At 38.8% G+C, this 27,706-nt stretch overlaps 2 protein-coding genes and 1 non-coding gene across 3 annotated transcripts; 1 reads left to right on the top strand and 2 right to left on the bottom strand.

The window, feature by feature from the left end:
* Positions 1-2,879: 2,879 nt before the first annotated feature.
* On the bottom strand, positions 2,880-4,979 carry LOC110785908 (40S ribosomal protein S24-1). Its single transcript, XM_021990427.2, has 5 exons — positions 4,787-4,979; positions 4,664-4,705; positions 3,504-3,674; positions 3,297-3,383; positions 2,880-3,116 (listed from the first exon to the last, which is right to left on the bottom strand). The coding sequence occupies exons 1-5, from the start codon at positions 4,856-4,858 to the stop codon at positions 3,084-3,086; spliced, it is 405 nt and encodes a 134-aa protein (XP_021846119.1). The 5' UTR covers positions 4,859-4,979; the 3' UTR covers positions 2,880-3,083.
* Positions 4,980-20,557: 15,578 nt separating this feature from the next.
* On the top strand, positions 20,558-25,663 carry LOC130463501 (uncharacterized). The gene is made up of 7 exons (XM_056832647.1): positions 20,558-20,720; positions 20,898-21,190; positions 21,296-22,079; positions 22,191-23,189; positions 23,352-23,494; positions 23,609-24,846; positions 24,979-25,663. Exons 1-7 carry the CDS (start codon positions 20,558-20,560, stop codon positions 25,661-25,663), a joined length of 4,305 nt encoding a protein of 1,434 aa, XP_056688625.1.
* LOC130464661 (small nucleolar RNA R71) lies at positions 20,682-20,787 on the bottom strand. The gene has a single exon (XR_008925025.1). It is a non-coding gene; the product is annotated as a small nucleolar RNA R71 (small nucleolar RNA).
* Positions 25,664-27,706: the final 2,043 nt, after the last annotated feature.

Below are 27,706 nucleotides of genomic sequence, written 5' to 3'. Positions count from 1 at the left end.
ACATATTTTTACTTATGGAAATTTATAATTGTTCATAAAATTATATTTATTCTTGCCATGTAGGCTCTTTCATAAGAGACAAACTTGCATAATTAGAATTCATTATAAACTATCATTTCGACTAAATATATCGAAGAATATATAAGTCATATATGTTGATATTTTAACATAATTAGGAACTCCAACAAAGCTATAATAGAAAATAAAAATGCAGTACTCCGTAGATTACAAAATTAGAACTCATAACATGATAGAAAGTTTATAGTTCATACAGACGATCATACTCCATACATGTCAAATAATCACATAATTAGGAGTCTAATCAGTAATAAAACTATAAATCAACTTAATGTGTAGATTTATTGCAGATGAAAAAAAAAACCATATATTTTTAATTATAAATTATTAACAGTTAAAAAATATACATCGTGTAATATAAATATAACATTAACCTTACAAAACGAATTGAGTTAATTACTAATATAAATTTGTTCTTTTATCATCCCTCAAGAAAATACAAAGTATTCCTTTAAATATGTGAAACTTGATGATGAAAGTTAAGACAAAATTATAGCTGAGCATAAGGTTTTAGGCCAAATGGGTAAGCATTTACTCTTAGCACCATTTTACTATTCATTTAAACAAATCTAGCTAAGATATACACCGTTCATGAATTTGTTTGGGATGCATGACCATGTATTCGCTAATACGAGCTCGAATCGAGTGGCTTCTTCTGACTTTCCGTTTTCCAACAGCAATTACACATTCTCTCGGCCTCTGATTACAGTCGAACATTGCCCAGTACGATGATGGTTGGAGATTTTCCTTTACAATAAGGGGATAGGTGGTGATAATCCTGATGGATGGGTTAGGGATAACAAAATTATATTGGCTATGGTAAAGAGAGTGATACATCATTTAAGGGGGCAAATGAACTATCTAACTACAAGATGCTACCGGTGATATAAAAAAATTAGGTTCCAAGAAAAATAATCAATGGCATTCTTAAAAAAATATTATTGAGATGCTATATTGTGATTTTCATTTAGCATACAAAACCAGAGTAGACAGGAAAAAGCAGTGGGTGGTGAAGTGGAGATAATTTTGGATTTTATACTTGCGCACGGTGATCGACGGGGATACGATTATATACTTTACTAACCTAATTCATTCATTTTTTAAAATTTATGTTAAAAAAACTAATGTTGATTAATAAAACAATACGTGGTATAATACTTATCTATTGGATAGTTTGTTTTCGATAATCGATATTGTATTATTTTAGCTTAGTTTCCTTAGTTATACGTATTTAGTGTAGAAACCAAGAAAAACTCAAAAATGATCGACACCGTCAAGTGTGTATATTTACATGTAGTAGGAGAGAGATAGAGAATAAGATCATTATTAAATATAATTTGGTCTCACAAAGTATCTAGGGTGAGAGATGATAAAATATGCATAAAAGGTTGACATAAATTAAATAAAGTAAGAGTGAGTAGGACTTAATAACACATCAAATAGAATGTTAGTATAACATAGAAACATGAAGGGAGTAACAAATTAATGATTAATAATATATTACCACAAGGGAGTCTATTGTAAAAGTTTTATATATATATATATATATATATATATATATATATATATATATATATATATATATAATCTAAATAATTCATTGCTAAAAAGTCATACGACATCTACATACAGATTTGAATCTAACAGATACATAACAATTGAATCAAATAAAAACTTCATTTAACCATAGCTACGATCATAGTATACACCGTTTCATATCGTTGTACAACCTTATTCGACGAGTGGGTTTATAGATATGTGTAGCCGTGATAAATACAAATCTTTATCAAAGAATGAAATTTGGCTATTTTTGGCCTAAGAAACCTTAATTTTTGTAAACCCTAAAAACAAAAGGAGAAGAGATGGAGAGAGAGAGAGAGAGAGAGAGAGAGAGAGAGAGAGAGACTGCTTGAAGTACGAGTACTTTATGACACATCAACATATTAAGACTTATGCTGACTTTTTTATATTTTTATTAACAAATTTATCATTTTAAAAACTTTATTTTATTCTACCGTTAAAAATATTATTCTCCCAGTCCCGGAATACTCACACCATTTTGACTGTACACTCTTGCCAATGCATAACTTTGACCTCAAATATCTTTAACTACATATTATAAAAACTTATAAAATATTAATATCTTGAAAATATATACTACATAAGATGAAGCCAACAATATATTATATACTAACATTTATTTTCATATACTATAAATAAAATAGGGTCAAATTGAATTACGTGAATAATGCAAAAAGTCAAAACGGTGCGAGTATTCCGGAACGTAGTGAGTACTATACTACAAATTGGGAGTGTAATATTAAATACTAAACAACAATGGAATTCAAACGCAATAACATTCTTCTAAGGGTCAGTGTACAATATGTCTCCGTAATTTAAATTATACAGAGTAGTAAAGTAAATTTATGATGTGAATTTTATATTGTGACGACTGACGAATAGGTCAATATTAAATCGTTAATTTTTAATCATCACTCCTGTTATAATTTTTTTAATTATTATAAGTAAGTTATTTAACTATGGATTGAGAAGTTAACATCATCACTCGTAATATTTAGATTAGTGCAAGATTTATAGGTGAAATTTGTAAACCGTGCATCGCACGGGTACTATACTAGTTAGCCTACTATTACTAAGTTTTGTAAGAGGTAAAATTGACATGCTGTGCATCATGCAAGGACAGGAGGCAATGCTGTCAATACTCAGTCCCATTCTGATTAGCCTTTACGCTTCATCTATTAGCACTTGGAATCCCCTTGAATAATTGTCAAGATAACCCATTACCAGTCAAAATTTTAATAAAGCTCTTTAATGAAGTTTTACAACATTTGAAAATCTCGATGTCTCATAATCTTTCACTAAAGTTGCTATGACTAATTAGAGTAAACAAGTAACAAAAACAGGGAGAAGATCAAGGACAAGGACAGTAGGAAATGAAGATGCGCCAAAAAGGGAACAGCAAAATTTTCAACATCACCATTTCCTCATTTCTTCTTTCCAGCTTCAGCAGCCTTGGTCTGCCAAAGAAATAAATGTGACAAAGTTAAAGAAACATAAAATAGAGAAGTTTAGAAGCCAGGGATTTACAAAGACTTAAATAAAAAAGAGTATCAGCCACATTTGATAGCGTTGGCTCATATCGGAGTTAGACAATCACAGCCATCAGCCAAAACAACAATGCAAGTCCATTCTCCTACCTTCTTAACACCACGGATCTTCTTAGCTCTGTTCTTCCTTTCTTTCATTTGTTTTCTGGACTTCTCAATCTTGGTAGCCAATCCATTCTGCACCAAGCAAAAATAGGAGCGGTAATATCACTCAGCAACTCAAAACAGGCAACTCATTTACTGCCACCACAAATGGAATTTCAAGTATAAAGATCACAAATGGAACAGCATACTTACCCTTATCAGCCTGTACTTGGGTTCGAACTTCTTTGCACTATCAACAGAATCATAAATCAATCCGAATCCAGTTGATTTACCTCCTCCAAAATGAGTACGGAACTTGAACACAAAGATAGAATTTGGATCTTTCACATCATATATGCTAGCTAGTTTGTCCTTCAATTCCGCCTTCATGAGAGAAATTAAAGATTTAAGTTGTAAGATTGTAAGGGAGAAATAGAATAGTAGTAACAATCGGTGGTACGACAGGAAACACTTGAAATTTGTTCATCAAAAAGTATACAAGCAAACAATCAGGAAAGAGCTCAGAATATTGAGAAAAAGGAAACACTGCAAAAGGACAAACCATAGCACAGCCACTGAATATGAAACCACCAGCAAAAAAGTTTGCAGCTTAAACCCCATGTAACAAAGTGAGTTGCACAAACTCTAGATTTCCACGCAAACACAAGATTTATCATATAATACAATCAAAACAAGAACACTTGTTATTTTCAATGATAACAAAGAAACTCTACCAACAAGTTGAACATACATAGTTGACATGTAAACCTTCTGATACAAGTGGAAATACCATGAGCCCGTGATTGAATCTGTTAAAAAAGAGCTAAATATACAGCAATAAAATCAGCAAGAGTTGTTATAAATCAAACATCTCTTCCGTTTCTAGAATATGACCATGACAAACCCACCTCAGGCATATATCCATCATCAAATTTAAAAATATGTAGTGTAATTCAAAACATTTACTAAATGAAGTACACAGTATAACACATCAACGGAGTCCAGAGACAAATTACAAATTGGTTTAGCAAGGCAACTTACTATATTACAGTGGGGATGTTCATGATTCATGGAAACTTCCACTTAGAAATAAATTGAACAGGATTACTCAAACACATAGGCATATAGCGGCGAATTCCACTATTCGTTTAGTAAGCCATTTGAAAAATTGTAGATCCGGAATTGTTTGTTATGTACAGATGTATATCCTCCATTAACTCTAATCGAAGTAAAAATCAAAGATATAAATACTTAATTAGAGATGGATAGGCAGACCACAAGAAATTAAAAGCAATTGGGATTGAAGAGTTTACAGATTCGGAAAATTTTCATTACAAAAAAACAACACTTGCAAAAAAATTTATTCAAGAGACCTTAGAGACGTTAGCGCGACCAGGATGAAGAACATCAATTACCTGAAACAAATTCAAAACAAACGTCAAACATATGATTAAACCCTAAAAACAGCAAATTGGAGATATGATTATAAAACTCACGAATTGCTTCCGGGAAAGAAGACGGTTGGTCATAAACTTGCGGGTCCTGATAGTAACTGCCTTGTCCGCCATTGTTATCTCTCTCTCCTCTCAGCAGGGAATTAGAGCTACTGCTGCTTGAAGTTCAGAGGATTCGCGACTGGAAAGAGAAGGAAGGGGGAAATGCTGCTTAGCTAGGGTTTATGTTTATTTATTTATTTTTTACCAAAATTTAAAGGCGTAATTTATTGAACATAGAACGAAAGTTAACCCGAGCTCCGCCCAGTCAATCCCGTTGATTGACGAGTAAATATATTAAGGGGTATTTTCATAAATAAATTATCAAAATATACAATTTACCTATTTAGATATACAATATCTTTTTATATTAAAATTATTTATTTTTATTTTTATTTTTTAAAATATCAAATATATTGTACATCGCAATTTCTAGATTGTATATGTTTTTATTGTAATTACGAAAATGCCACTTGATATGCAAATCAAGGGGATTGTTTTGAAATTTCTCAATTAACCCCAAATTGTTTAAAAGTGTTTAATTTTTTATTTTAAGAAAAAATATTATTTAAAAATCACTAGTAATACATTACGTCCATCTCACCATACTTGCATCGTTTCTTTTTGTACGATAACCAATAAAGTGGGTACATGATTGAAGTTGGACATTTCTACCCAAGTGATTAGAGAAAAGAGAAAATCTGAAAAAGAAAATATGTTTTATAAAGGAAAAAAAAATAAAGAGTAATTGTTCATTATACCAAAAAAAAGTTACTAAAAATTGAATTGATGCAAGTATTGTGAGACGTAAGTATTAAGTAGTATAAACATAACCAACCTATTAATATATTTATCTATCAATTTTTTTTGATAATATAAAGTTAATCAATCATATTAAAAATTATAAAAAAAATGGATAAAAGTTTTTCTTTTGTACAATAAATTTATTGTACATATTGTGTGTGCATTTAATTTTTTATTTTTTGTATAGTATAGAGCAACTGAGAAATTGGGTAAAATGATAAATGAGGAACTGATTTTGACACACCTTACATTGATTTTGGCATACCACCTTATGCAGGGAGCACAGAAATGCGTTTCATACTGGCTGTGACAAAAGTGTTTTCCCGATAAATGGTTAGCGTATACTCCCCGACCCCCCGACCCATTTGTCTTTACGTTTGGTATCATGCACGAGATCTAAGTACAATTAATTAGGATAAATATTTTTTTAAAATGCAAATTATTTCATTCATTAATCATGTTTTTACTTTATTCAAAATTCATTTAATGTCTTTTTTGGATAAAGTGAAAACAACTTGTGTTCTTCATTAAAAAACAAAATAAAGGACTTCAATCTACTAAATAATCTAACAACCAATAATATCGCTTTATTTATTTTTTTGAACTAATTAAGGCAAAATACACAAATTGTTATTTAAAATAATAATAATAATAATAATAATAATAATAATAAATCAATGTAATGAATAAAATGAGACACCCTAGGAATACGTAAATAACAAAAAGGGACGGAGGGAGTAGTGCTTAAATAGACTTGATCAATAATACAGATTACATAGTATATTTATTGTGGATGGTGTCTAAAAAGAAAGCCAACAACTTGCTTCTAATCTATACATCTATAAAAAAAAAAAAAATACCATAAATGATTAGATGACACATGACCCATGACACATTCATGTTTCACCATAAATTTTTTTTTCTTTCCAATTTTTCCTTTTGTTAGTTTGTTATACGAATTATTTAACAGCTTCAACATGTCTTTCACTTCGTCTTCCTCACTCAACATCAATTTACCATTTAATTCATATATTCATTCAACCTCGCTCTTCCACTTCATCTCCCTTTTTAACACTCAATATTATTTAACCATCTAATTTATATATTTTAATTTTTAACTTTCAAATTTCACCTATATAATTGTCCGTCCGTGGTCCGTGGAACGGGTTCAAAACCTAGTTTATTTTATTATGAAAGTTATTATGAAAAATAACAAAATTGATGTATTCAATAAAAGTTGTACTTAAATGACGTGATTACAAGTAAAGGTTCACTTTTAAGGAAAAAAAAAAACAAGATCGTTTTGATTCAAAAATAGGTTACTATAGCTAAGAAAAATTGGTGTTTAATTTATTATAATCACTATCGAACAAAACAAAAAGTAACTAGACTCACTATGTATATAAAAGGGTCGCTATAAGATAATGTTGACTTTGGGTCAACACTAATATTATTGTCGACCAAATCCACGCAAGAATAAGCACCAATTAGCTAAAGTTTAATACTTGTGATGATTTGAGTTCTTTTGGACTTTATTTGGCCAATTGCCCATATGACTATACGTCCTATGATTTTTTTTTACTTGCACGTACCATTTCCTTTTATTATATGTTTTTACATGCTTTTTGGTATATCCACATTATAAATACCCTTACTCACATTTCACAATTACCATTACGACCTAATATTTTTCCTCTATTTTGTTTGTTATCTTATGGGGAAATTTTGATTTCAATTAAGTCTCAACTTAGTTGTTAAGACCGAGGGCCTGTGTACGATATGTCTCAGGTTTGATTTCCACTACTCCCATTTGTAACTTACATTGCCATTTATGGCTCATTCCACCCAAAAAAAATATTGGCAATTTTAATATTTACCATTTTTCTTAATCTGTGTGTCCAACCTAAATGGTGCAAGTAAAAGAAAAAGGAAGGAAGTATAGGTTAACACTCTTTTGCCACTTGGGGGGTGAGCATCCGAAAATTGTGAAATTTGATATTTGTTTCTGACCCGAAAAGTTTTGGATATCCAATATCCGATACCTGAAAATTTTCGGATCGGGTATCCCGGATATCCAATATCCAATTTCTTAATGTTTTTTGAAAAATTTTAACTTTGTTTTCCATCAATTTCTCACTTTTACTTGTAACTAGTTGTTGGACCGTGAGCTAACGCGCACGATCCCCCAAGGTATACAAATTTAGTTTACAGAAATGTTACGTAAAATACTAACATTTACAAATTTACGTTGAATGCTATAAAAACAATGCTAAAGTTCGATTTGCATGTAATTAATAATATGAAATCATACATACGGTTACAATATTTGTGTCATTGACAATGTAGCATTCCACAAGCAACATTGATAGCAAAGACGAGAATAGGGCGGAAGAAAGCTAGGTTAGAAAGAGTGATGCGAGAAATTCGGTGGAATGAGTTATCGAGTTCCCAAGAAAACGAAGAAAGAAAAGGCAAAATAGAAAAAAAGAAAAGAAAAAAGGAGACACGTGGTAGATATATGACCAAGGGTATAATTGTCCTCATACTATTGATAAGAATAAGACAAAAACATAATTATGGCACAAAATGGGGGCATAATGGTAAGTGGACTATTGTGTGAATAGTAATAGAAGTTCAAAGCTTTATACTCCCTCCGTCCCGGAATACTCGACCCGGTTTGACCGGCACAGAGTTTAAGGGACTTGAATTGACTTATTTAATTTAATAGGTAGTAGTTGATAGTGAGGTATTATTTTAATGTAGTTAGTGGGAGGTGGGTTAAGAGGTGTGGTTGTGGGAGAGTAGGGGTTGAATTTTTAATTATTTTTTGTATGGAGTAGGTGTTAGGTTATGATACATATGACATTACATAGATCATGCGGAAACAACCATTAACCCAGGAAACATATTATTTACACATAATCATTTAGCATAGTTTAGATGCATACTCTTTGTTGCGTGCCTTCCCTAGCTGCGCCCGAACCGAACAAGAACAAGTCTTTAGGACTCCAAGTGTCGTCCCTCCGTAGATAGTCCACAGCACGTCCGGATCCGCCTTAAGATTGACCAACTAGAATCGCCCTTAAGGTACTCAGAAAATTCGGCACTTTTGGGGCAAGATGGGTGTTTGAATTTTCTCTCAAAAAACTCACTTTTGAATACTTTGAAACTTATGTATAAATTATGACCCCTAGGCCTTTATTTATAGAGTTATGGAAAAGGAATCGTAATCCTAGTAGGATGCGAATTAATTGGAATTAGAATTCTACATGAATTCTACTTAATCAATTTATCCAATAGGAATAGACATTTAATCATACACTGACTCTTGCAGATTCAGGAATCTCGCATGAGCTCAAACTCACACACACACGGCAGCCACAAGGGCTGCCCACGCATGCGAGCAGCAGCCCACGCAGCGCGGCCCACGCATGCGTGGCCTTGTGCGCGCTGGGCTGTGGCGTGCGTGCTTGCTGGGCGATGGCCTGGCTTCGTGCTGGGCCTTCGTCCGGCAGGCCTCGTCCGATGCTAATTCGTACGATACGCTTCCGATTAAAATTCCATTTCCGGAATCTATTTCCGATACGAACAATATTCAATATTTCCGATTCCGGAATTAATTTCCGTTTCGAACAAATATTTAATATTTCCGTTTCCGGAATTATTTTCCGATTCCGGTAATATTTCCGATTCTGACAATATTTCCGTTTCCGGCAATATTTCCGATTCTGGTAATATTTCCATTTCCAATAATATTTTCCGATACGTACCATGTTTCCGTTTCCGGCAACATCTACGACTTGGATAATATTCATATTTCCGATACGATCCATATTTCCGTTTCCGGCAATATCATCGTTTCCGGAGTATTCATTTCTTGCCTGTGACGATCTTAGCTCCCACTGAAACCAAGATCCGTCGGTTCCGAATATTCATAGATGGAGTATTTAATGCCATTAAATACTTGATCCGTTTACGTACTATTTGTGTGACCCTACGGGTTCAGTCAAGAGTAAGCTGTGGATTAATATCATTAATTCCACTTGAACTGAAGCGGCCTCTAGCTAGGCATTCAGCTCACTTGATCTCACTGAATTATTAACTTGTTAATTAATACTGAACCGCATTTATTAGACTTAACATAGAATGCATACTTGGACCAAGGGCATTATTTCCTTCAGTAGGAGGTAGGTGGGTTAACAGGGGTGGAGTGAGAAATAATATAATATTGTTAGAATATTTCCATTTTTAGAAACAGGTCAAGTATTAAGGGACGGTCCGATAAGGAAAACAGGTCAAGTATTTCGGGACGGAGGGAGTAAGTGTTAGGATTTCACCGTTCACTATCCAAAACAAAGAAATAAAGTTCCTTATTATGAATTGGAGATTTGTATTTCAAAAATACACAAATTCTCACTTTGTATAAAAAACAAGTACAAGAGCTAAAATCTCCGAAAAATTTATATAAATCGACGATTTCAAACAAACAACTAATTGTGCCCTAGTGTTAAACAAGATTCTAGTGTTGCTTACTTTTAACGTGTTACGGAGCATATACTTCATAAGTTGTTCACATTGTAAAAATTAAAAATAAATTGCATTAGATTTTATTTTTATTTCGAATATTTTTCGGATATCGGATATCCGAAATAATGAAAATCAATATCCAAATAGGTATTTGGTATTTGAATTTTCGGATCGGATATCTGATCCGAATTCAATTTTCGGATCGGATATCCAAAAAATCGGATCAGATACGAATCGGATTATCGGATATTCGGATTTTCAGATAGTTTTACTCAACCCTACTTGGATACAGAATTTAACACATGTGGCATTTGGACATAAAAGTTAACACGCATTGACATATTAGCCTTCATTTTCGCTGGATCTGGTTCTACACTTTTTTGGTTTTTCACCTCGTTTTTAATACAATAGTTTTATTCATTTTTTCCGTTTTTGTTTCTTTTGTTGTTCATTAATCACTTTGCTCTCCACTCAAACCGAATTTCACAACAAAATATAAAGAGAAGAAATACATTATCATGATATATAATATTTTTTTTTTTGTTTCAATCAATTTGAAATTTGAAAGAAATATCAGTTGTTTATTTACCAGTTTAATCATTTTACAAAAATAAAATAAAATAAAAGTAAAATGGAAATATCTAAAACCACTATTGTTTTATATATGGCAACCTAACAATAATAAATGTTCCGGGTATAAAACAATGGGTTTCGGATGAAGGTCCTTTCGTTGATGTGGAAGATCTAGCTTGCTTTGATTGTATGGACTCCAAGAACACCTGCACAAGTGTAAGATTACTAGCCTCGAGGGTGTTTCCGAGGAAAGCCCCTCCGATGCCTAAGTAAGTACTTGGTTCGGATCTAGAGATAGTTCTCTAGAGAATTGTGAGTGTGTAGGTAATAAATGAACGTACCTTTATATAAGCGCTAAGGTGGCATATATATAGTGTTTGCGTAGTAAATGCAACTAGAGCATTTATTATCATATCGTTAGGCCTTAGGCCGCTTAAATAGGGCATAGAGCCTTTATTGGGTGTTGGTTTATGTTGTTTTGGGCAGCAGGCCCAATTGGTAGTTAATTGGGCACCAAAATAACATGCCCCTAGACCCATTTCATTTAATTTTAAATAAATGGGTATCCATATACAACTTGACGGTTTTGAAGTCCAAAAGTCCCGCCCTTTAATTCAAAAAAGCAATTTGAATCTTGTGCATTTATGACAAGTGTCGATCGTCTTTTCAACTTCAATTGATCATGCGGTGCAGAACTGAATGAAATTTAGGCGTTTTTCGGGTGACCTCCCTATAAATATCTAGCCCAATTCTTCATTCAAAACTTTATTTCACACTGCTTCCTCAAGATTCTCTCAAACTCAGGCATTACTCTTCTGATTTTATAGATCTTCGTCTTCTTTGGAATTTTCTTCGGGACCTTGTATCATTGGGCTTGTCGGTGAATTTCGCTTACGAACAATAGAGGAAAAATCCTTATAGGTGGCTCATCAAAGGTTGCCTTTATATTACAAGTGCAACCTTTGATGGTTAAAAAAAAAACAAAAAAATCTTCCCTCAATTTTGGAAAAGTGCATCCTAAACAAAACATTTCACACTAAGCTGCTCCCTCTTGTCTCCCTCACTTCACTCGATCTCCTGCTTCTCATTGCTTCTTCCCCACCACCATCCACCCCAAAGCACCGCCATGTTGTGGATGCCATTCCAAGCCCCCCGCCTCTCCTGCGCGTTTCTCCCCCTGCTTCTCACTGTCAACTCGCCTACTTCCGGAAGCCGCCACCCCACAACCGCCGTCTCTCCTCTCCTGGGCAAAGACTCGCGCGCACCGCCACTTTCGCCGGCTCGCCTACCGCTGGACAACGCTAGGTTATTTCTAAATTTTGTTAATTATCACCAATTTTGTTAATTTTGTAAATTATCACCAATTATCACCAGTTCTGCAAACCGATTTGTTCTGCAATTTTTTTAATGTTCCTTTAATTTTTTGCTTTAATCTATAGAAAGTGAAGAACTCTGTAAATCCAATTTGATATGTTGTGGTAGTTTCTACCTTTTTTGTCAACTTTACCTTGCCTCTTCAGGTTTAGTTGCTAAACTATATCCCGCGGTTTCCGTTTTCTTTAACTTGTCCTAAATTCATTTGCTGGCTATTGAAATTACATTTGCAACTTTGTGTGTGTTTTATAAACTGTTTTGTTTTTAGCATGTTAACGCTGGCCTGATTGCAGGTGAAATCACTAGTCAATGACGCAAAGGCTGGGAATCCTTTAAATGTCGCTGGAAATGCTTCTAGTACAAATGCTGCTGCTAGCAATTCAATACCATCCATGTTCCTGACAGGCTAAATCGCACTCCTATCAAAGATAAACCTAACATTCACCAACTAAAAATATAGCAAGGGAAGCAGAGATCGTATCCACAGGGAAACAATGTTCTTTCTACTATTAATCGACAATTCTAGACTATTGGGAAAAAAGAATATAGATTGATTTGTATAATAAAACTAGGACGATAATAAAATAGGGAATAATCAGATATTAAAAGGTCTAGGGCATAGGTTCACCGATGAAAAACATTCCAGGATGACAACAATTGATAATAATCAATAAAACAGTTAATTAGACTAGCATGGTCTCTCGAATCGATACTAATCATATACTTAGAATTAACGGGCTCTCGCTACGTATTAATCCCAATTCTACCTATTAAAACAAGCCTAAACATCAAATTGCATATCTCGAGTCTTAATTTGATATTGCCAAACTAATACAATCAAACCTGCGCAAGTCTAATAGCAAAGTAAATAGGAGAAATCAATAGGAATTAACAACTAAACCAACAATCAAAAACAATTAATCATCCCTTCATATTCATTCACGGATTCCCAAAACCCTAGAAAATCAACTACTCATACATATTTAAATTAAACCAAATAAACATATTAAATAAAAACATGACTGAAATTGAATAATAAAATAAGAAATAAAGTAATACCTAAAACGAAGAACGAAGGATTAGCTGAAAGATTGAAACTTTAATTAAATAAAAGTTGAGTGTTTGGAGAATAAAAATTGAAGTTTTTAAACTAAGCAATCATAATACGGAAAAACGGAGAGAGAAACCTCCTAAAACACTAATTACTTATATATAGTCCCTCCTTAATCCTACGGAGCAAACTAAGTAAAAAAGGACGAACTGGGACCGAAAACCGGGCACCCCGGTTTCCAGAAACCGGCCGGTTTTCGGCCAAGTCAGGCACTCCAAAGGCACCAGGTAGCGAAAACCGGGGTCACAGGTTTCCCAAAACCTGCCGGTTTCGCACCTAAAAGATCTTTTCTTCATTCCTCAAAACCTGTCGGTTTGCGAAAACCGGGGCCACAGGTTTTGAGAACATTTTGACGCATTTGCCTTGAGTTTGAACTTGAGGCCCATGCCTAAATCCTTTGGGCCAAGTTTGACGCTCGTGGCCCCTTTGAAGCTGGCTAGATCATCCCGCAATGCCTCGGCATCCGTGTAGTCATCCAAGAGTGATAGGAAACGGGCCTCCAAAGACCAATTATCATCAAAAACAGCACTGCAACTAACAAGACACTACACAACACACATTAGCACTAAAATAGGCTCCGAAGAGCTCAAATGAGATGAAAAGTGCATACGGGACGGGGGTAAAAACTATATAAAATATGAGTGTATCAAACTCCCCCAAGCTAAATCTTTGCTTGTCCCTAAGCAAGGAGCATCAATGAGACATAAACGATTAACTCACCCCAAAATCTACGCAAAAAGATGATGATAAAACAAGAGTCAAATCAAGGCAAGCAAATATCATGACCGAAATCTCTAGTCCCCACAGTTACACATCAAACCGGTACAAAGTTCAAGCAAGGCTCACAAGACATACGTATAAAATCAAGTTCGGGCCTCACCAAGTGAATCACCCCTCTCATTTTGTGGCGGGCTAAGCGAACCAATTGTGGCCCGTTCACTCACCTTCCCATTATGAGCATGCATACTACCGAATGAGTAGTAGCCCCTCCCAACTCACAACACTAGTGTGTTTGAAGGTTCTCCTAAACACTCGACCTACACCGGAGTCGACTCGAAATGTGCATATGCTCTTTGGCCCTTGATAAACGACTATTTTCAACCTATTGTTATACACACATTGCACAATGATCAAAAAGGTCTTTATATAGGCTTGTAACGTTGGCCGGGTATAAACAAGGGGTAAGGAATATTCTGGATATGTGAGAGTAATAAAGTCTAACTTGGGGAGCAAAAACAACCAATGATACCGACGAAATCATCTCCGAAAACTAACTCATCAATAACCAAAATATAACCATAAGGGAGGAAGTAATCAACAAATTTCGAAGTATGAACCAACTTCTACCCTTTTCCTTGCTTTTCTAATACTACAAAATAAATGACATTTTTTTTTTTTTTTTTTTATTTTTTTTATTGTAACGACGAAAATGAATAGCTAGATATATACAAACTATAATACCCATAACCACAAACTTTAGGTGCCAACTAATGATTACACCGCTTTCCTTGCTAACTTCCCATATACACAGAAACACAACCTTGAGTAACCTAGGCCTTTAAAGCCAAACATCTCAACAAAAAGAACCAATACTAACAAATGATAGCTCCCCCAAGCTAGACTCGGGATAAGTAACCAACGGGGCTAATAAGAGATATTTTGTGGAGTTAAATAAAAAAAAATGGTCAAGGCTAAACATGGGAAAGAAAAAGCAGGAACAGATGTATCTAAGATCGTCTGAAAGCTTCCTAAAGAATGGCCTTTCATCATGCGCAAAGTGCAAGTGTGTTAAGCATACTAATAGTCGAAAAACCAAAAACTCAGATCAATGCAACACCAGGAATTAAGCACTCTGAAAAATTAAGGCTCAAAACCTCACAGCTAACCACAATCCAGCATTATACATATGAAAAGTGGGACAAAGTTGACCTTTGACAAGAGTCAATATAACTGTAGTTCATACATCAAACAGTCAATCCATGATGCTCACCTGTCTTATCAGTTTGAATCATCAAAATACAATTTCGAACCAAAGGGGCACAGGGAATTAATTGTCTAAATCTCATTGATCAACACGTATTTTGTATTGTTTTTTTCAAAGCAAAAATTATCAAAGCAAAAATTATCCTAAAGAAGCAAGCAAACACACACACACACACTAAAAAACAATAAATAGAGGAGAGAAAAGAAGAAGGGAAAACATACCAATATGTACAGGAAGCAAATAACCCCCAAGCTAAATCGGACAATGTCCTCATTGGCTCAAAGGGATATGGAATCGTTACCAATATCATTATCATCACCATTATCATCGCCACCCACCTGTCCACCGCTCGGACCGCACCAGAACTCCCTTGCCCACCATCATGGGCAAACCGACTCGCCAGTTGGTTCTCAAAGTGATCGAATCGGCTCTCGAAGTGACTCTCAAGTTGGTCAAATCGGCCCCACAATTGACTCTCAAATCGATTGAAATGGGAAGTGAGAGCGTCTTGGTTGACCTCTAGCTGCCGGAATCTAGCATAAATGATCTCTGGGTCTAGGGGGCCGGGTTCACCAGGCTGGCCTGCAGCTCGTGTTGCATCTCTGAAATAGGCTTGCTCTTGTATAGGTTGCTGAACATTACCAGGAGCCTGCTCAGCGGGGATGTCATAAAGATAGCTAGCCTGGTCGGGGAGAAAGGCTGTGAGAGTAGTATTAGGCAGTGTGAAAAGAGGCTTCCCATTAACCATCCATTGAATCTCTCCAGGTGCCAAATTATGGTTTACGGGCCTGATCCACCCTTGCCTCTCCATATAGAGAAATGTCATGGCATTACCACCCTCAACATGCCCAGTCTCTGGTTGAACAAAATTAGCTACACTCATAGCTAGGTGAGTGATCATGCCTCCCAACACAATGGGGCGGGTGGATGACTGCTTCCCGACAGCCTGAAAATGTAGGGCCATGTGGTGGGCTACATTGATCTTGTAAGAATTAGCTCCCCTGTACACCCAACTTCCCAAAATCATCAACTCAGTACTCCGGACATTGTGAGGCTTAAATCTCCCAAAGAAAGTTAACCCGAAGAACCGTTGCCCTACCCTAAGCAAACGGTGCTGAAAAGAAGTGGCATGGAGGTGTTGCACATCCTCCTTTACCTCCCCTGTTAAAGTGTTCCATAATTCCAAAACATTGTAGGGTGAGGGGGGTTCCTTAGGTCCGCTTACATTCATACCAAACACTCGGGCAAAATCTCTCATAGTCAATTGGCAGTTCTGGTTGAACAAACGGAAAGATACATGTGTAATTTCACTACCACGTGCTCTTATTACATTGAAACTACTCAAGCATTCGAGGGTAAGACGTGCATAAGTTTTTCTACCACAAATGTCATACATTCTACCTAAGCCAGCATGTTGAAATAGTTTTTTCAATTCTTTATCAATGCCTAACTTGTTCAGACTCTCCTTATGCAACCAACGAGTGGGATGGATGGGTTTACCTTTGAGATTCTTAAACCGGCGTTGTTGGTCGTAGGACGCAAACACCACATCCGGGTAAGTGGTTTCTTGCTCAAGCTGCACTTCGGGAGATGGTGAAGGTGCCCTACTCGTACTTGCCTCTGCCCTTGCCCTTTTAGTTGGTGCCATGGATGAGTTTTTCTAGCTTTTTAGGTGAAATTCCTCTTTCAAAAATCTGAGTTAAATATGAAAATTTGATACCAATAGATGAAAGAGGAAAGGATGAGGATGATTTTGATGTAAGAAAATTGCAATTTGATGGAGTAATGAAGGTGGTATGAGGATTTGAAGAGTTAGGGTTTTGAGGTTTAATGGAGTTTGGGGGAAAAAATTGGGGGAGATGATGAGTTGGGTGTGTGAGAGCCCGTGGAAAGCTGCTGATCTTCTTTGCCTCGATTTTTTTACCCGAAAACCGGCAGGTTTGCGGAAACCGGCCGATTTTCGCGAAAAGAATAGGCTTTTGCTTTGCTCGAAACCGACCGGTTTCGGAAAACCCGCCCCCCAGGTTTTCGCTGAAGTTATCCTTGGCTTGCTCCATAATCCCGAAAACCGGTCGGCCAGGTTCTCACAAACCTGCCGGTTTTCGGATTTGAATTTGTTTCCTGTTCCTTGCGAAACCGGCAGGTTTCTGGGAACCTGCCACCCCGGTTTTCGCTATTTTTCTCTTCTTTTCCTTCAAAATTTTCCTTGGACGCTGATTTTTTGCTTGCATACGTAACCGGCTGATGAATCATATTTATATAGGGTATTCTAGGCTCATTTAGGTTGCATTTCTAGGCATTCGTCTCATTTTAGTTGCATTTAGAGTCATAATTGCATAAGTCGTCGTTATTGTACTCTATTACGCTCCGTTTGTGTTTTCTTTGATATTTCAGGTGATTTTACAATCATTTGGGTGCTTTCGGAGTGTTTGGAGGTGGAACGAATGATCACCGGATGGTTTGAGTCGGAGACGAAGTGTTTGATCGGAGAATTGAGTTTTCCGGGGATGATTAACTCGATATATCGCTTGTGCATAGCTCGCAAGACCCCTCGTTGGCTCGCAAGACATCTATCGTAGGCTCGCTACATTTATCGTTGGCTCGCAAGATCCCTCGTTGGCTCGCAAGATCCCTCGTTGGCTCGCAAAACATTTATCGTAGGCTCGCTACATTTATCGTTGGCTCGCTACATCCATCGTCGTGCCTCATCGCTTCATGGTTGCTTGCTTCACTAGGCCAGCGAGGGATGGCTCGCTAGCTCCCTCGCTGCCTCGTTGCTCGTCGCCTTGGCCTGCTATGCATCTCACTAGGCCAGCGAGGGATGGCTCGCTAGCTCCCTCGCTGCCTATAGCTTCGTCGTCTTGTCTTGCTGCACTTCACTAGGCCAGCGAGGGATGGCTCGCTAGCTCCCTCGCTGCCTATAGCTTCGTCGCTTGGCTTGCTACACACACGCGCAGGGCAGCGAGGGATGGCTCGCTAGCTCCCTCGCTGCTCTACCTTCTTGCTAGTCGCTCATCATGATGCCAGCGAGGGATGGTGCGCGAGATCCCTCGCTGCCCATGCCTCGCCATCTATCTTCCCGTGTGCGCGGCTCGTGCTCGGGTTTGGCTGCCACATCATCGCTCCATCGACCAATCATCGACGACTTTTATTTTTTATTTTCATATTTATTTAATTTTTTTATTTTAGAAAATAGGAGCATATAAATACTCAAGGGAACTAATTAATTTCCCTCATGTTATTTTTTCCTAGAATTCTTTTAAAACGCTCAGTTTTATTTCTCTCTCTACACATTATTGAACCCTAGTTCATTCCATTCAATTAATCAATATAGAGGTATAATTCCATTATTGAACGAATGATCACCGGATGGTTTGAGTCGGAGACGAAGTGTTTGATCGGAGAATTGAGTTTTCCGGGGATGATTAAATCGATGTATCGCTTGTGCATAGCTCGCAAGATCCCTCGTTGGCTCGCAAGATCCCTCGTTGGCTCGCATGACATTTATCGTTGGCTCGCTACATCCATCGTCGTGCCTCATCGCTTCATGGTTGCTTGCTTCACTAGGCCAGCGAGGGATGGCTCGCTAGCTCCCTCGCTGCCTCGTTGCTCGTCGCCTTGGCCTGCTATGCATCTCACTAGGCCAGCGAGGGATGGCTCGCTAGCTCCCTCGCTGCCTATAGCTTCGTCGTCTTGTCTTGCTGCACTTCACTAGGCCAGCGAGGGATGGCTCGCTAGCTCCCTCGCTGCCTATAGCTTCGTCGCTTGGCTTGCTACACACACGCGCAGGGCAGCGAGGGATGGCTCGCTAGCTCCCTCGCTGCTCTACCTTCTTGCTAGTCGCTCATCATGATGCCAGCGAGGGATGGTGCGCGAGATCCCTCGCTGCCCATGCCTCGCCATCTATCTTCCCGTGTGCGCGGCTCGTGCTCGGGTTTGGCTGCCACATCATCGCTCCATCGACCAATCATCGACGACTTTTATTTTTTTATTTTCATATTTATTTAATTTTTTTATTTTAGAAAATAGGAGCATATAAATACTCAAGGGAACTAATTAATTTCCCTCATGTTATTTTTTCCTAGAATTCTTTTAAAACGCTCAGTTTTATTTCTCTCTCTACACATTATTGAACCCTAGTTCATTCCATTCAATTAATCAATATAGAGGTATTTTTCATAATTTCTTTTGCTTTAATTTATTCTTTCTTATTGTTTTCGTTCCTTAGTTTAATTTTTCCTTTGATTATGAAATTCATGTTTATTATTTCTATCATGTTTATTAATTCAATTATGAGCGAGTAGTCGTACTCTAGGGCTAAGTAAGGGAAGCCATGTTTATACCATGATTATTATGCATAAAGTTCGTTAATTTATAGATTATTGCTTGAGTATTCCGATTGATTTGTTTTAATTGTTGATTCATGTTATCGGCCACTTTCATGAATTGATTATCTAGCTAATAGGAATTAGAATCGAAAGATCGTATTTTTAGAGGCTTAGTGCAATCGGCAATTCTGATTATGTTAGCGACCGTACTGCATATGTTGAATTGAAAGTGTTAAGACCCGACCGTAGGATTAACATGTACTTTAATTACTCGGCTTAGTTTATTCATTTATAGATTGATTTGTGTTCTTGGATTGGTATAAGCATGGTGAACCGAACAGACGCCCTAGACCTTTTAATTCATTGATAAGTTCACATTTACATTATTGCTTTAGCTTCATTAGTTAATAATATCCAAAATCAACTTTCGTTATTGAAATAGTTCGTATAATTGGGCAAAAACTAATAGAACTCGTCTCCCTGTGGGATCGACCCGTATTTGCTAAGTATCTGCTAACAACAGACACCGTGCACTTGCGGTATCACTTTTTAACTCATCAAGTTTTTGGCGCCGTTGCCGGGGAGACGGCTATATTCTATTAGTTTTAGTTTGATTATTTGAACTGTTTCCATTGTCTCATTGGAACTCTCAGTTCCAATTGAGGCAAATCTCACTGCGTTTTCTTTCGTTGTTGTTTATGCCCAGGTCTGCCAGAACGGGTACCTTGGTTCCTCCCGATCCCGATCTTGGAAAGACCCTTCGTCAACTAAAAAAGCAACAGAAAAAGAAGAAGCAGTCAGGGTCCCAAGACTCACAGACTCCACCGAGTCACACGATGTCTAAATCCCTGAAATCATATGGGGTTCCTTCCTCGAATAGTGTTCCGACTGGGCTCACAATGCCAACTATTGATGCAGTCAACTTTGAGATCAAGCCCGCTCTAATCTCCATGGTCTCACAAAGTCAATTTGGTGGCCATCCATCTGAGGAACCCACCAACCATTTGCAGAGGTTCAACCAACTGTGTGGTACTATCAAGCATCAAGGGGTCACTCAAGACCAATTGAAAGTCATGTTGTTTGGTTTTAGCCTTCGTGATAAGGCTCAGACATGGTTGAGTGATGTCAAGGAGACAGAGTGGAGTGCTATTTCACAGGCCTTTCTAGAAGAATTCTTTCCACCCACCAAGACTGCTGAAATAAGGCATAAGCTAACTACATTCACTCAAGAACCTGGTGAATTACTTCGAGAAGCCTGGGATAGATTCAAGGCTTTGCAGCGGTCGTGTCCGCATCACAATATTGAAAAATGGTTCTTGGTTCAGATTTTCTACCATGGTTTGCAAGATGAAACAAAGAACACGGTTGATTCTGCTGCTGGGGGTGTTTTTCTTGACAAAGAAGTGGATGCAGGTTATGATTTTCTTGCCAACTTAGCTGCCAACCATTACAGCACCACCAGATCCACATCTAAGAAGGGAAAATTGGATGTCGATGCTTATGCTCTATTGTCCTCACAAGTGGCAGCCTTGAACCTGAAGATCGATTCTTTGAAGGCTCCTCAGTCTAGTACACCCCCAATGAGTATCAATGCTATGTCTAGTGTAGCTCCAGTGACAACTTCTTACTGCGAAGTATGTGGCATCCAAGGTCACTTTGGTCATGAGTGCTCTTATAGTTTACAGGATACTACGCAATTGGAGCAAGTGAATGCTTTTCAACAGAGACAACCCAATGACCCATACTCCAATTCATTTAATCCGGGTTGGAGGAATCATCCAAATTTCTCATATCGGGGCAACAATGTTCAGAATCCTCAACCCCAGCAACAATGGTCGCAACCACAGTTCCATCCACCTCAACCACATGTTGCTAGGCCTCCATTTCAACAAGGAGCCTCACATAATGCTCCCCCGGGGTTTAATAGGCCCCCGCATCAAGGATATCAACAACCCCCTCAGAGCAGTGCTACTCCAGAGCCTAACATGGGTGATCTGTATAAGCTCATTGCAAATATGCAGAAGACCGCAGAGATAGCTCAAAAGAACCATGATGAGAGCATCAAAGAGTTGAAGAATCAGAATAGAATGTTGGAGAATCAAGTTGCTCAACTTGCTGACACTCTGTCTCAAAGGCAACCGGGTACACTACCAGGGCAACCTACTCCGCCCCAGAACAGAGAAAGTGCCAATGCTATCACTCTTAGAAGTGGCACTAAATATAATGGACCCCCGATGCCCACTGATGATGCAACTCTTGCTAAGGAGAACACAGATGGACCAGGGAAAGCAATTGATGCAGAGCCTCAAGTCCTGGAAGTTGGTAATGCTGATGATGTTGGTGCAAATAAGGGGAAAGAGAAGAATTCTGATTCTCTCCCTATTGTGCCTAAGTTACCTTTCCCTCACCGGATGCAGAAAACTAAGGTTGATCAACAGCTTGGTAAGTTCTTGGCAATGGTCAAGAATCTTGAGGTAACGGTCCCTTTTACTGATTTAATATCTCAAGTTCCTGTTTATGCAAAATTTTTGAAAGAGATGATCACTAAGAAAAGGGATTATGGTGGTGTGGAGAGAGTCGCTCTAACTGAAGAGTGTAGTGCCATATTGCAAAATAAGTCTCCACCCAAACTTAAGGATCCGGGTAGTTTTTCCATCCCCTGTCATGTAGGTGCATTGTTCATTGATAAAGCATTATGTGATTTAGGTGCAAGTGTGTCTATCATGCCCCTTTCTGTCTGTAATAGGTTGAATATGGGAAAACTAAAATGCACGCAAATCACTTTGCAAATGGCAGATCGTTCTATAAAATATCCTTTAGGTATTTTGGAGGATGTTCCTGTCCGGGTGGGAAAATTCTACATTCCTGTTGATTTTGTGGTGCTAGATATGGAGGAGGATAGTCAAATCCCCATAATTTTGGGTAGGCCATTTTTATGTACTGCAGGTGCTGTTATTGATGTCAAGTCTGGGTCTCTTACTTTGAGTGTTGGTGATGATACTGTTACTTTTAATCTAACCAATGCTGTGAAGTCTCCTATGCTTGAGAATACTTGTTGCAGGATTGATATTGCAGAAGAGATTTCTCTAGACAACATTCCTAGAATGTTGTATGATGATCTATTGCTGGCGACTCTCACCTTGGAAGCCCATAAAGGGGAAGGAGATTGTGAGATTGATTCCTTGATCTCGGATTTAGATGGAATTGAAGTTGAGAAGGTCGATGGTTTTGAGGTATTGGCAACTGTTTGCTCTATTTCCGAGCCACAGGTAACGAAGGTAGAACTAAAACCATTACCATCTCACCTTAAATATGCATTTCTTGATGATAATGAGGATTTTCCGGTGATCGTTAATGCTGCACTCGACGATAGCCAGCTTTCTAAGCTTCTGACCGTGCTACGTATGCACAAAAAGGCAATCGGGTATAGCATTGACGATCTCAAGGGCATTAGTCCTGACTTTTGTATGCATAGAATTAACTTGGAAGCAGATCACCGCCCTCGCATACAACCACAACGTCGTTTGAATCTTAATATGCAAGATGTGGTGAGAAAAGAGGTAGTGAAACTACTTGATGCGGGCATCATCTATCCCATTTCAGATTCTAAATGGGTGAGCCCGGTGCAAGTCGTTCCTAAGAAGGGGGGGACAACGGTCGTTAAAAATGATAAGGATGAGCTTATCCCCACTCGTGTTGTCACAGGTTGGCGTATGTGTATAGATTATAGAATGTTGAATACGGCTACCTTGAAGGATCACTTTCCCCTCCCCTTTATTGACCAGATGCTAGAAAGATTAGCAAAACACAAATTTTTCTGTTATTTGGATGGATATTCAGGTTTCTTTCAGATTCCCATTCACCCAGACGACCAGGAGAAGACGACGTTCACCTGTCCATATGGAACTTTTGCATACCGCAGAATGCCGTTTGGTTTGTGCAACGCCCCTGCTACATTTCAAAGGTGTATGATGGCCATCTTTTCTGACTTCATCGAGGATATCATGGAGGTATTTATGGATGATTTTAGTGTTTATGGTTCTGACTTTGATGTATGTTTGCATAATCTTTCTAAAGTGCTTAAACGTTGTTCTGACGTGAATTTGGTATTGAACTGGGAAAAGTGCAACTTTATGGTCAATGAAGGAGTGGTACTTGGTCATCTTATTTCTGAGCGTGGCATCCAAGTTGACCGAGCAAAAATTGAGGTGATCGAGAAACTTCCCCCTCCCGTGAATGTCAAGGGAGTGAGGAGTTTTCTCGGTCATGCGGGTTTCTATCGCCGTTTCATAAAAGATTTTTCTAAAATTGCGAAACCCCTCACTCAATTACTGCTCAAGGATGCCACATTTGAGTTCACTGATGCTTGTTTGGAGTCCTTTGACAGGATAAAGAAAGCATTGATAACTGCTCCGATCATTCAGCCTCCGGATTGGGATTTGCCGTTCGAAATTATGTGTGATGCGAGTGATTTTGCTGTTGGAGCAGTGCTTGGCCAAAGAAAGAACAAGGTGTTGCATGCCATCTATTATGCAAGCAAAACCTTGGATGGAGCTCAGATGAATTATGCTACTACCGAGAAAGAGCTCCTTGCGGTTGTTTATGCACTTGACAAATTCCGGACGTATCTTGTTGGCTCGAAAGTCATTATACACACTGATCATGCCGCTTTGAAGTATTTGTTGGCCAAGAAAGAGGCCAAACCGAGACTTATTCGATGGATTCTTCTTCTCCAGGAGTTTGATTTGGAGATTCGGGATAAGAAGGGTGCTGAGAATGTTGTCGCAGATCATCTCTCTCGGTTGAAATTTCAATCTAGCACAGACGGGGCTATCAATGATTCTTTTCCTGACGATCATCTATTCTCTGTGTCTACTCAATCCCCATGGTATGCGGACTTTGCAAACTATTGTGTTGGTGGGTCCCATCCTCCGGAGTTGACATATCAACAACGTAAGAGATTCTACCATGATGCTAAACGGTATTTTTGGGATGATCCACATTTGTATCGGAAGTGTGCCGATGGTATGTTTCGTAGGTGTGTAGCGGATTGGGATACCCACGGGGTTCTTAAGCATTGCCACAGTTTACCTTCTAGTGGCCATCTTGGTGCTATTCCGACCGCCCATCGAACTCTTCAAAGTGGTTTCTATTGGCCTTCTATATTCAAGGATGCTCGCTTCTTTTGCAATGCATGTGATGAATGTCAACGGACGGGCAATGTTTCGAAAAGGCAAGAGCTACCACAGACCGGAATTCTTGAAGTTGAGCCATTTGATGTATGGGGCATTGATTTTATGGGACCGTTCCCTTCTTCATGTGGGAATCGGTACATCTTGGTTGCCGTTGATTACGTTACAAAGTGGGTGGAAGCTATTGCATCGCCAACCAACGACTCTAACGTCGTAAAGAAGCTTTTCAAGAAAATCATCTTTCCGCGCTTTGGAGTCCCAAGGGTCGTGATTAGTGATGGGGGTTCCCATTTTCATCAAAGGACTTTTAAGGCTCTTCTGAAGAAGCACGGAGTTACTCAAAAGGTTGGCATGGCTTATCATCCTCAAACGAGTGGCCAAGTCGAAGTTTCTAATCAACAGATCAAGAGAATTCTCGAAAAAGTGGTCAACAAGTCTCGAAAAGATTGGTCGTTGAAGTTGGATGACACATTGTGGGCGTTGCGCACGGCCTACAAGACTCCGTTGGGGACAACTCCGTATAGGTTGGTGTATGGCAAAGCTTGTCATTTACCAGTTGAAATGGAATATCTCTCTACTTGGGCCGTCAAGGAGATCAATATGGATTTAGAAGCGGCCGGTGAAGCGAGACTTCTTCAATTGAATGAGCTAGATGAACTACGGTTTGAAGCTTACGAGAATCATAGGCTCTATAAGGAGCAAACGAAGAAGTTTCATGATAAGATAATTCAAAAACGGGAGTTCAACATCGGTGATAAGGTCTTGCTTTATAATTCACGACTACGGCTTTTTCCAGGAAAGCTTAAGTCTAGATGGTCCGGACCCTTTACTATCACCGAAGTCAAGGAACATGGAGCTATTGAGGTTGCTAGTGAAAATGGCACCAAGTTCAAAGTGAACGGTCAACGTTTGAAGCTATACACTGAAGGAGCGTTTATTGGAAAATTGGAGACGATCTATCTCTCCGATCCACCCACCGACGCTTAAGTATTGAGGTTTGGAGTCAAGCTAATGACTTAAAACGAGCGCTTATCGGGAGGCAACCCGATTTCTAACTCTTTTTATTTTCAATTTCTTTCATTTAATTCTATTTTTAATCTAATTTATTTTATTTATTTGGTTATTTTATAAAAAAAAAAAAAAAAAAAAAAAAAGTATATAAACAACAAAAGAACAAAAATATTTTATTTTTGAGTTCACTTGAATTCATTTATTTATTTATTTATTTTCGTATCTTTTTAATTATTTTATTTTTAGATTAGTTTTTCATTCATCGTAATTTTTAATTTATTTTTGCGTGTTTTAATTTTACTAACGATTCTAATATTTGAGTTTAGTGGTGTTTGAATTTTTTTTTTTAGGATGTGTAGGTGCACGATCAAACTATTCCGAGAATTTTGATGCATCGACAAGCTGTAGCAGCTCCTCGTGTGACCGCATTTCCCAGCGCCTATCCAGCGTGCTCGCTGGCCTATATCCATCTCCAATTGAGAGCTACTGCTTTGCGCGCTGGGGAACAAGCGAGGGCGCTGGCTCATTTTATTGCGCGTTCAATGGCATCCCAGCGAGGGATCTCTCGCCTTCAGCGAGGGATGTCCCGCTGCGCCACGGCTATGCTGCCCGTATCTCCTCGCGTTGCTCATTCCGTATGCGCCAGCCAGCCCGCCTCGCCCAGCATTCGTTGCTCGCAGCACCAACGAGCGCTGGCTCGACGCCAGCGAGAGAGCTCGCGCAGTACCAGCGAGCGCTGGCTCGATGCCAGCGATAGAGCTCGCGCACCCCTCGCGCCCTGCCAGCTCGCAGCACCAACGAGCGCTGGCTCGACGCCAGCGAGAGAGCTCGCGCAGTACCAGCGAGCGCTGGCTCGATGCCAGCGAGAGAGCTCGCGCACCCCTCGCGCCCTGCCAGCTCGCAGCACCCGCCTTTCATCGTGCACGATCCTCGCGCCCACAAACAGCCCACCCACACCTCCTTTCACTCACACTCGCCTCTCTCTCACCCTCACTGTCCACCACTCTCCATCTCCTTCACCCACCATCACCCCACTCACCAACATCCCACCGCCAGCCACCCACACAAACTACCGGCGGTCGGCGACCACCCCTGTTGCCGGCGCCGCCCTAGCCCAGCCACCCACCCTCAACAATCTTTGCTAGCCGCCTTGCACAAAAGACCGGTCCGTTCTACACTTTTCTACTCCATAGATGCGGCTACCAAATTGGGACTTCATTCTAGTATTGACGAACTTCTTTCTGGTTCGTCTTGGGAGAAATTTCTTGGTATTACTGAGCTTACTTTTGCAGATTGGACTTATGAATTCCTAGCTTCCTTTGAGTTTAAAGGAGAGCCCTCAAAGATGTATTTTAAACTTGGTGGTGTAGCTCGCGAATTGACTGTCGATGAGGTAAATGATATATTTGGATGGGAGAAAGGATGCTTAATTGATTCATACGGGTTCAACACCTTCTTGGATGACAAGATAGGCGAGGATGGTACACCTTGTGATCTCTCCCACTTTTGGTTTCGAATAACTGGAAAAAAGGATTGGAATCCCGGCCATAGCAAGTGTGGCTCGATCATCAATCCTTCCCTCAGATTACTCCATCGGGTGATTAAGAGTGTCTTCTACCCTAAAAAGGAGATGAATCAAGTCACCTCATCTGACCTCAGACACTTATTGGCTTTCACTATTGAAAGGACCCCGGACTTTCCTACGATTGATTATGGTTCTTTCTTGGTCTCAGCTTTTCATACTGCTCGCAACAGAGATGTTGGAGATATCCATTGTGGCGGTTTTATCACTAGTATTGCCAAACATTTTGGGTTGTCAACTGAGGGCAAGAAGCCGGTTTCATCGAAAAACTATTTGCTTGATATTAAGGCATTGGGTCGTTTTGGTTGGCTCAAGGAGACAGGAGATCGTTATATTTGGAACGTGAAACGAGGGGGACACCGCCTGGCCGACTCCCCTTATGCCTATCTCCCGTGTTCTCGAGCGGATCTCACTACCTTGGGATGTTTGACATTCTC

This window comes from Spinacia oleracea, chromosome 6 (genome assembly GCF_020520425.1).
Source record: "Spinacia oleracea cultivar Varoflay chromosome 6, BTI_SOV_V1, whole genome shotgun sequence".
Taxonomy (NCBI): Eukaryota; Viridiplantae; Streptophyta; class Magnoliopsida; order Caryophyllales; family Amaranthaceae; genus Spinacia; species Spinacia oleracea.
This window is presented reverse-complemented; position numbering and strand designations above follow the sequence as displayed.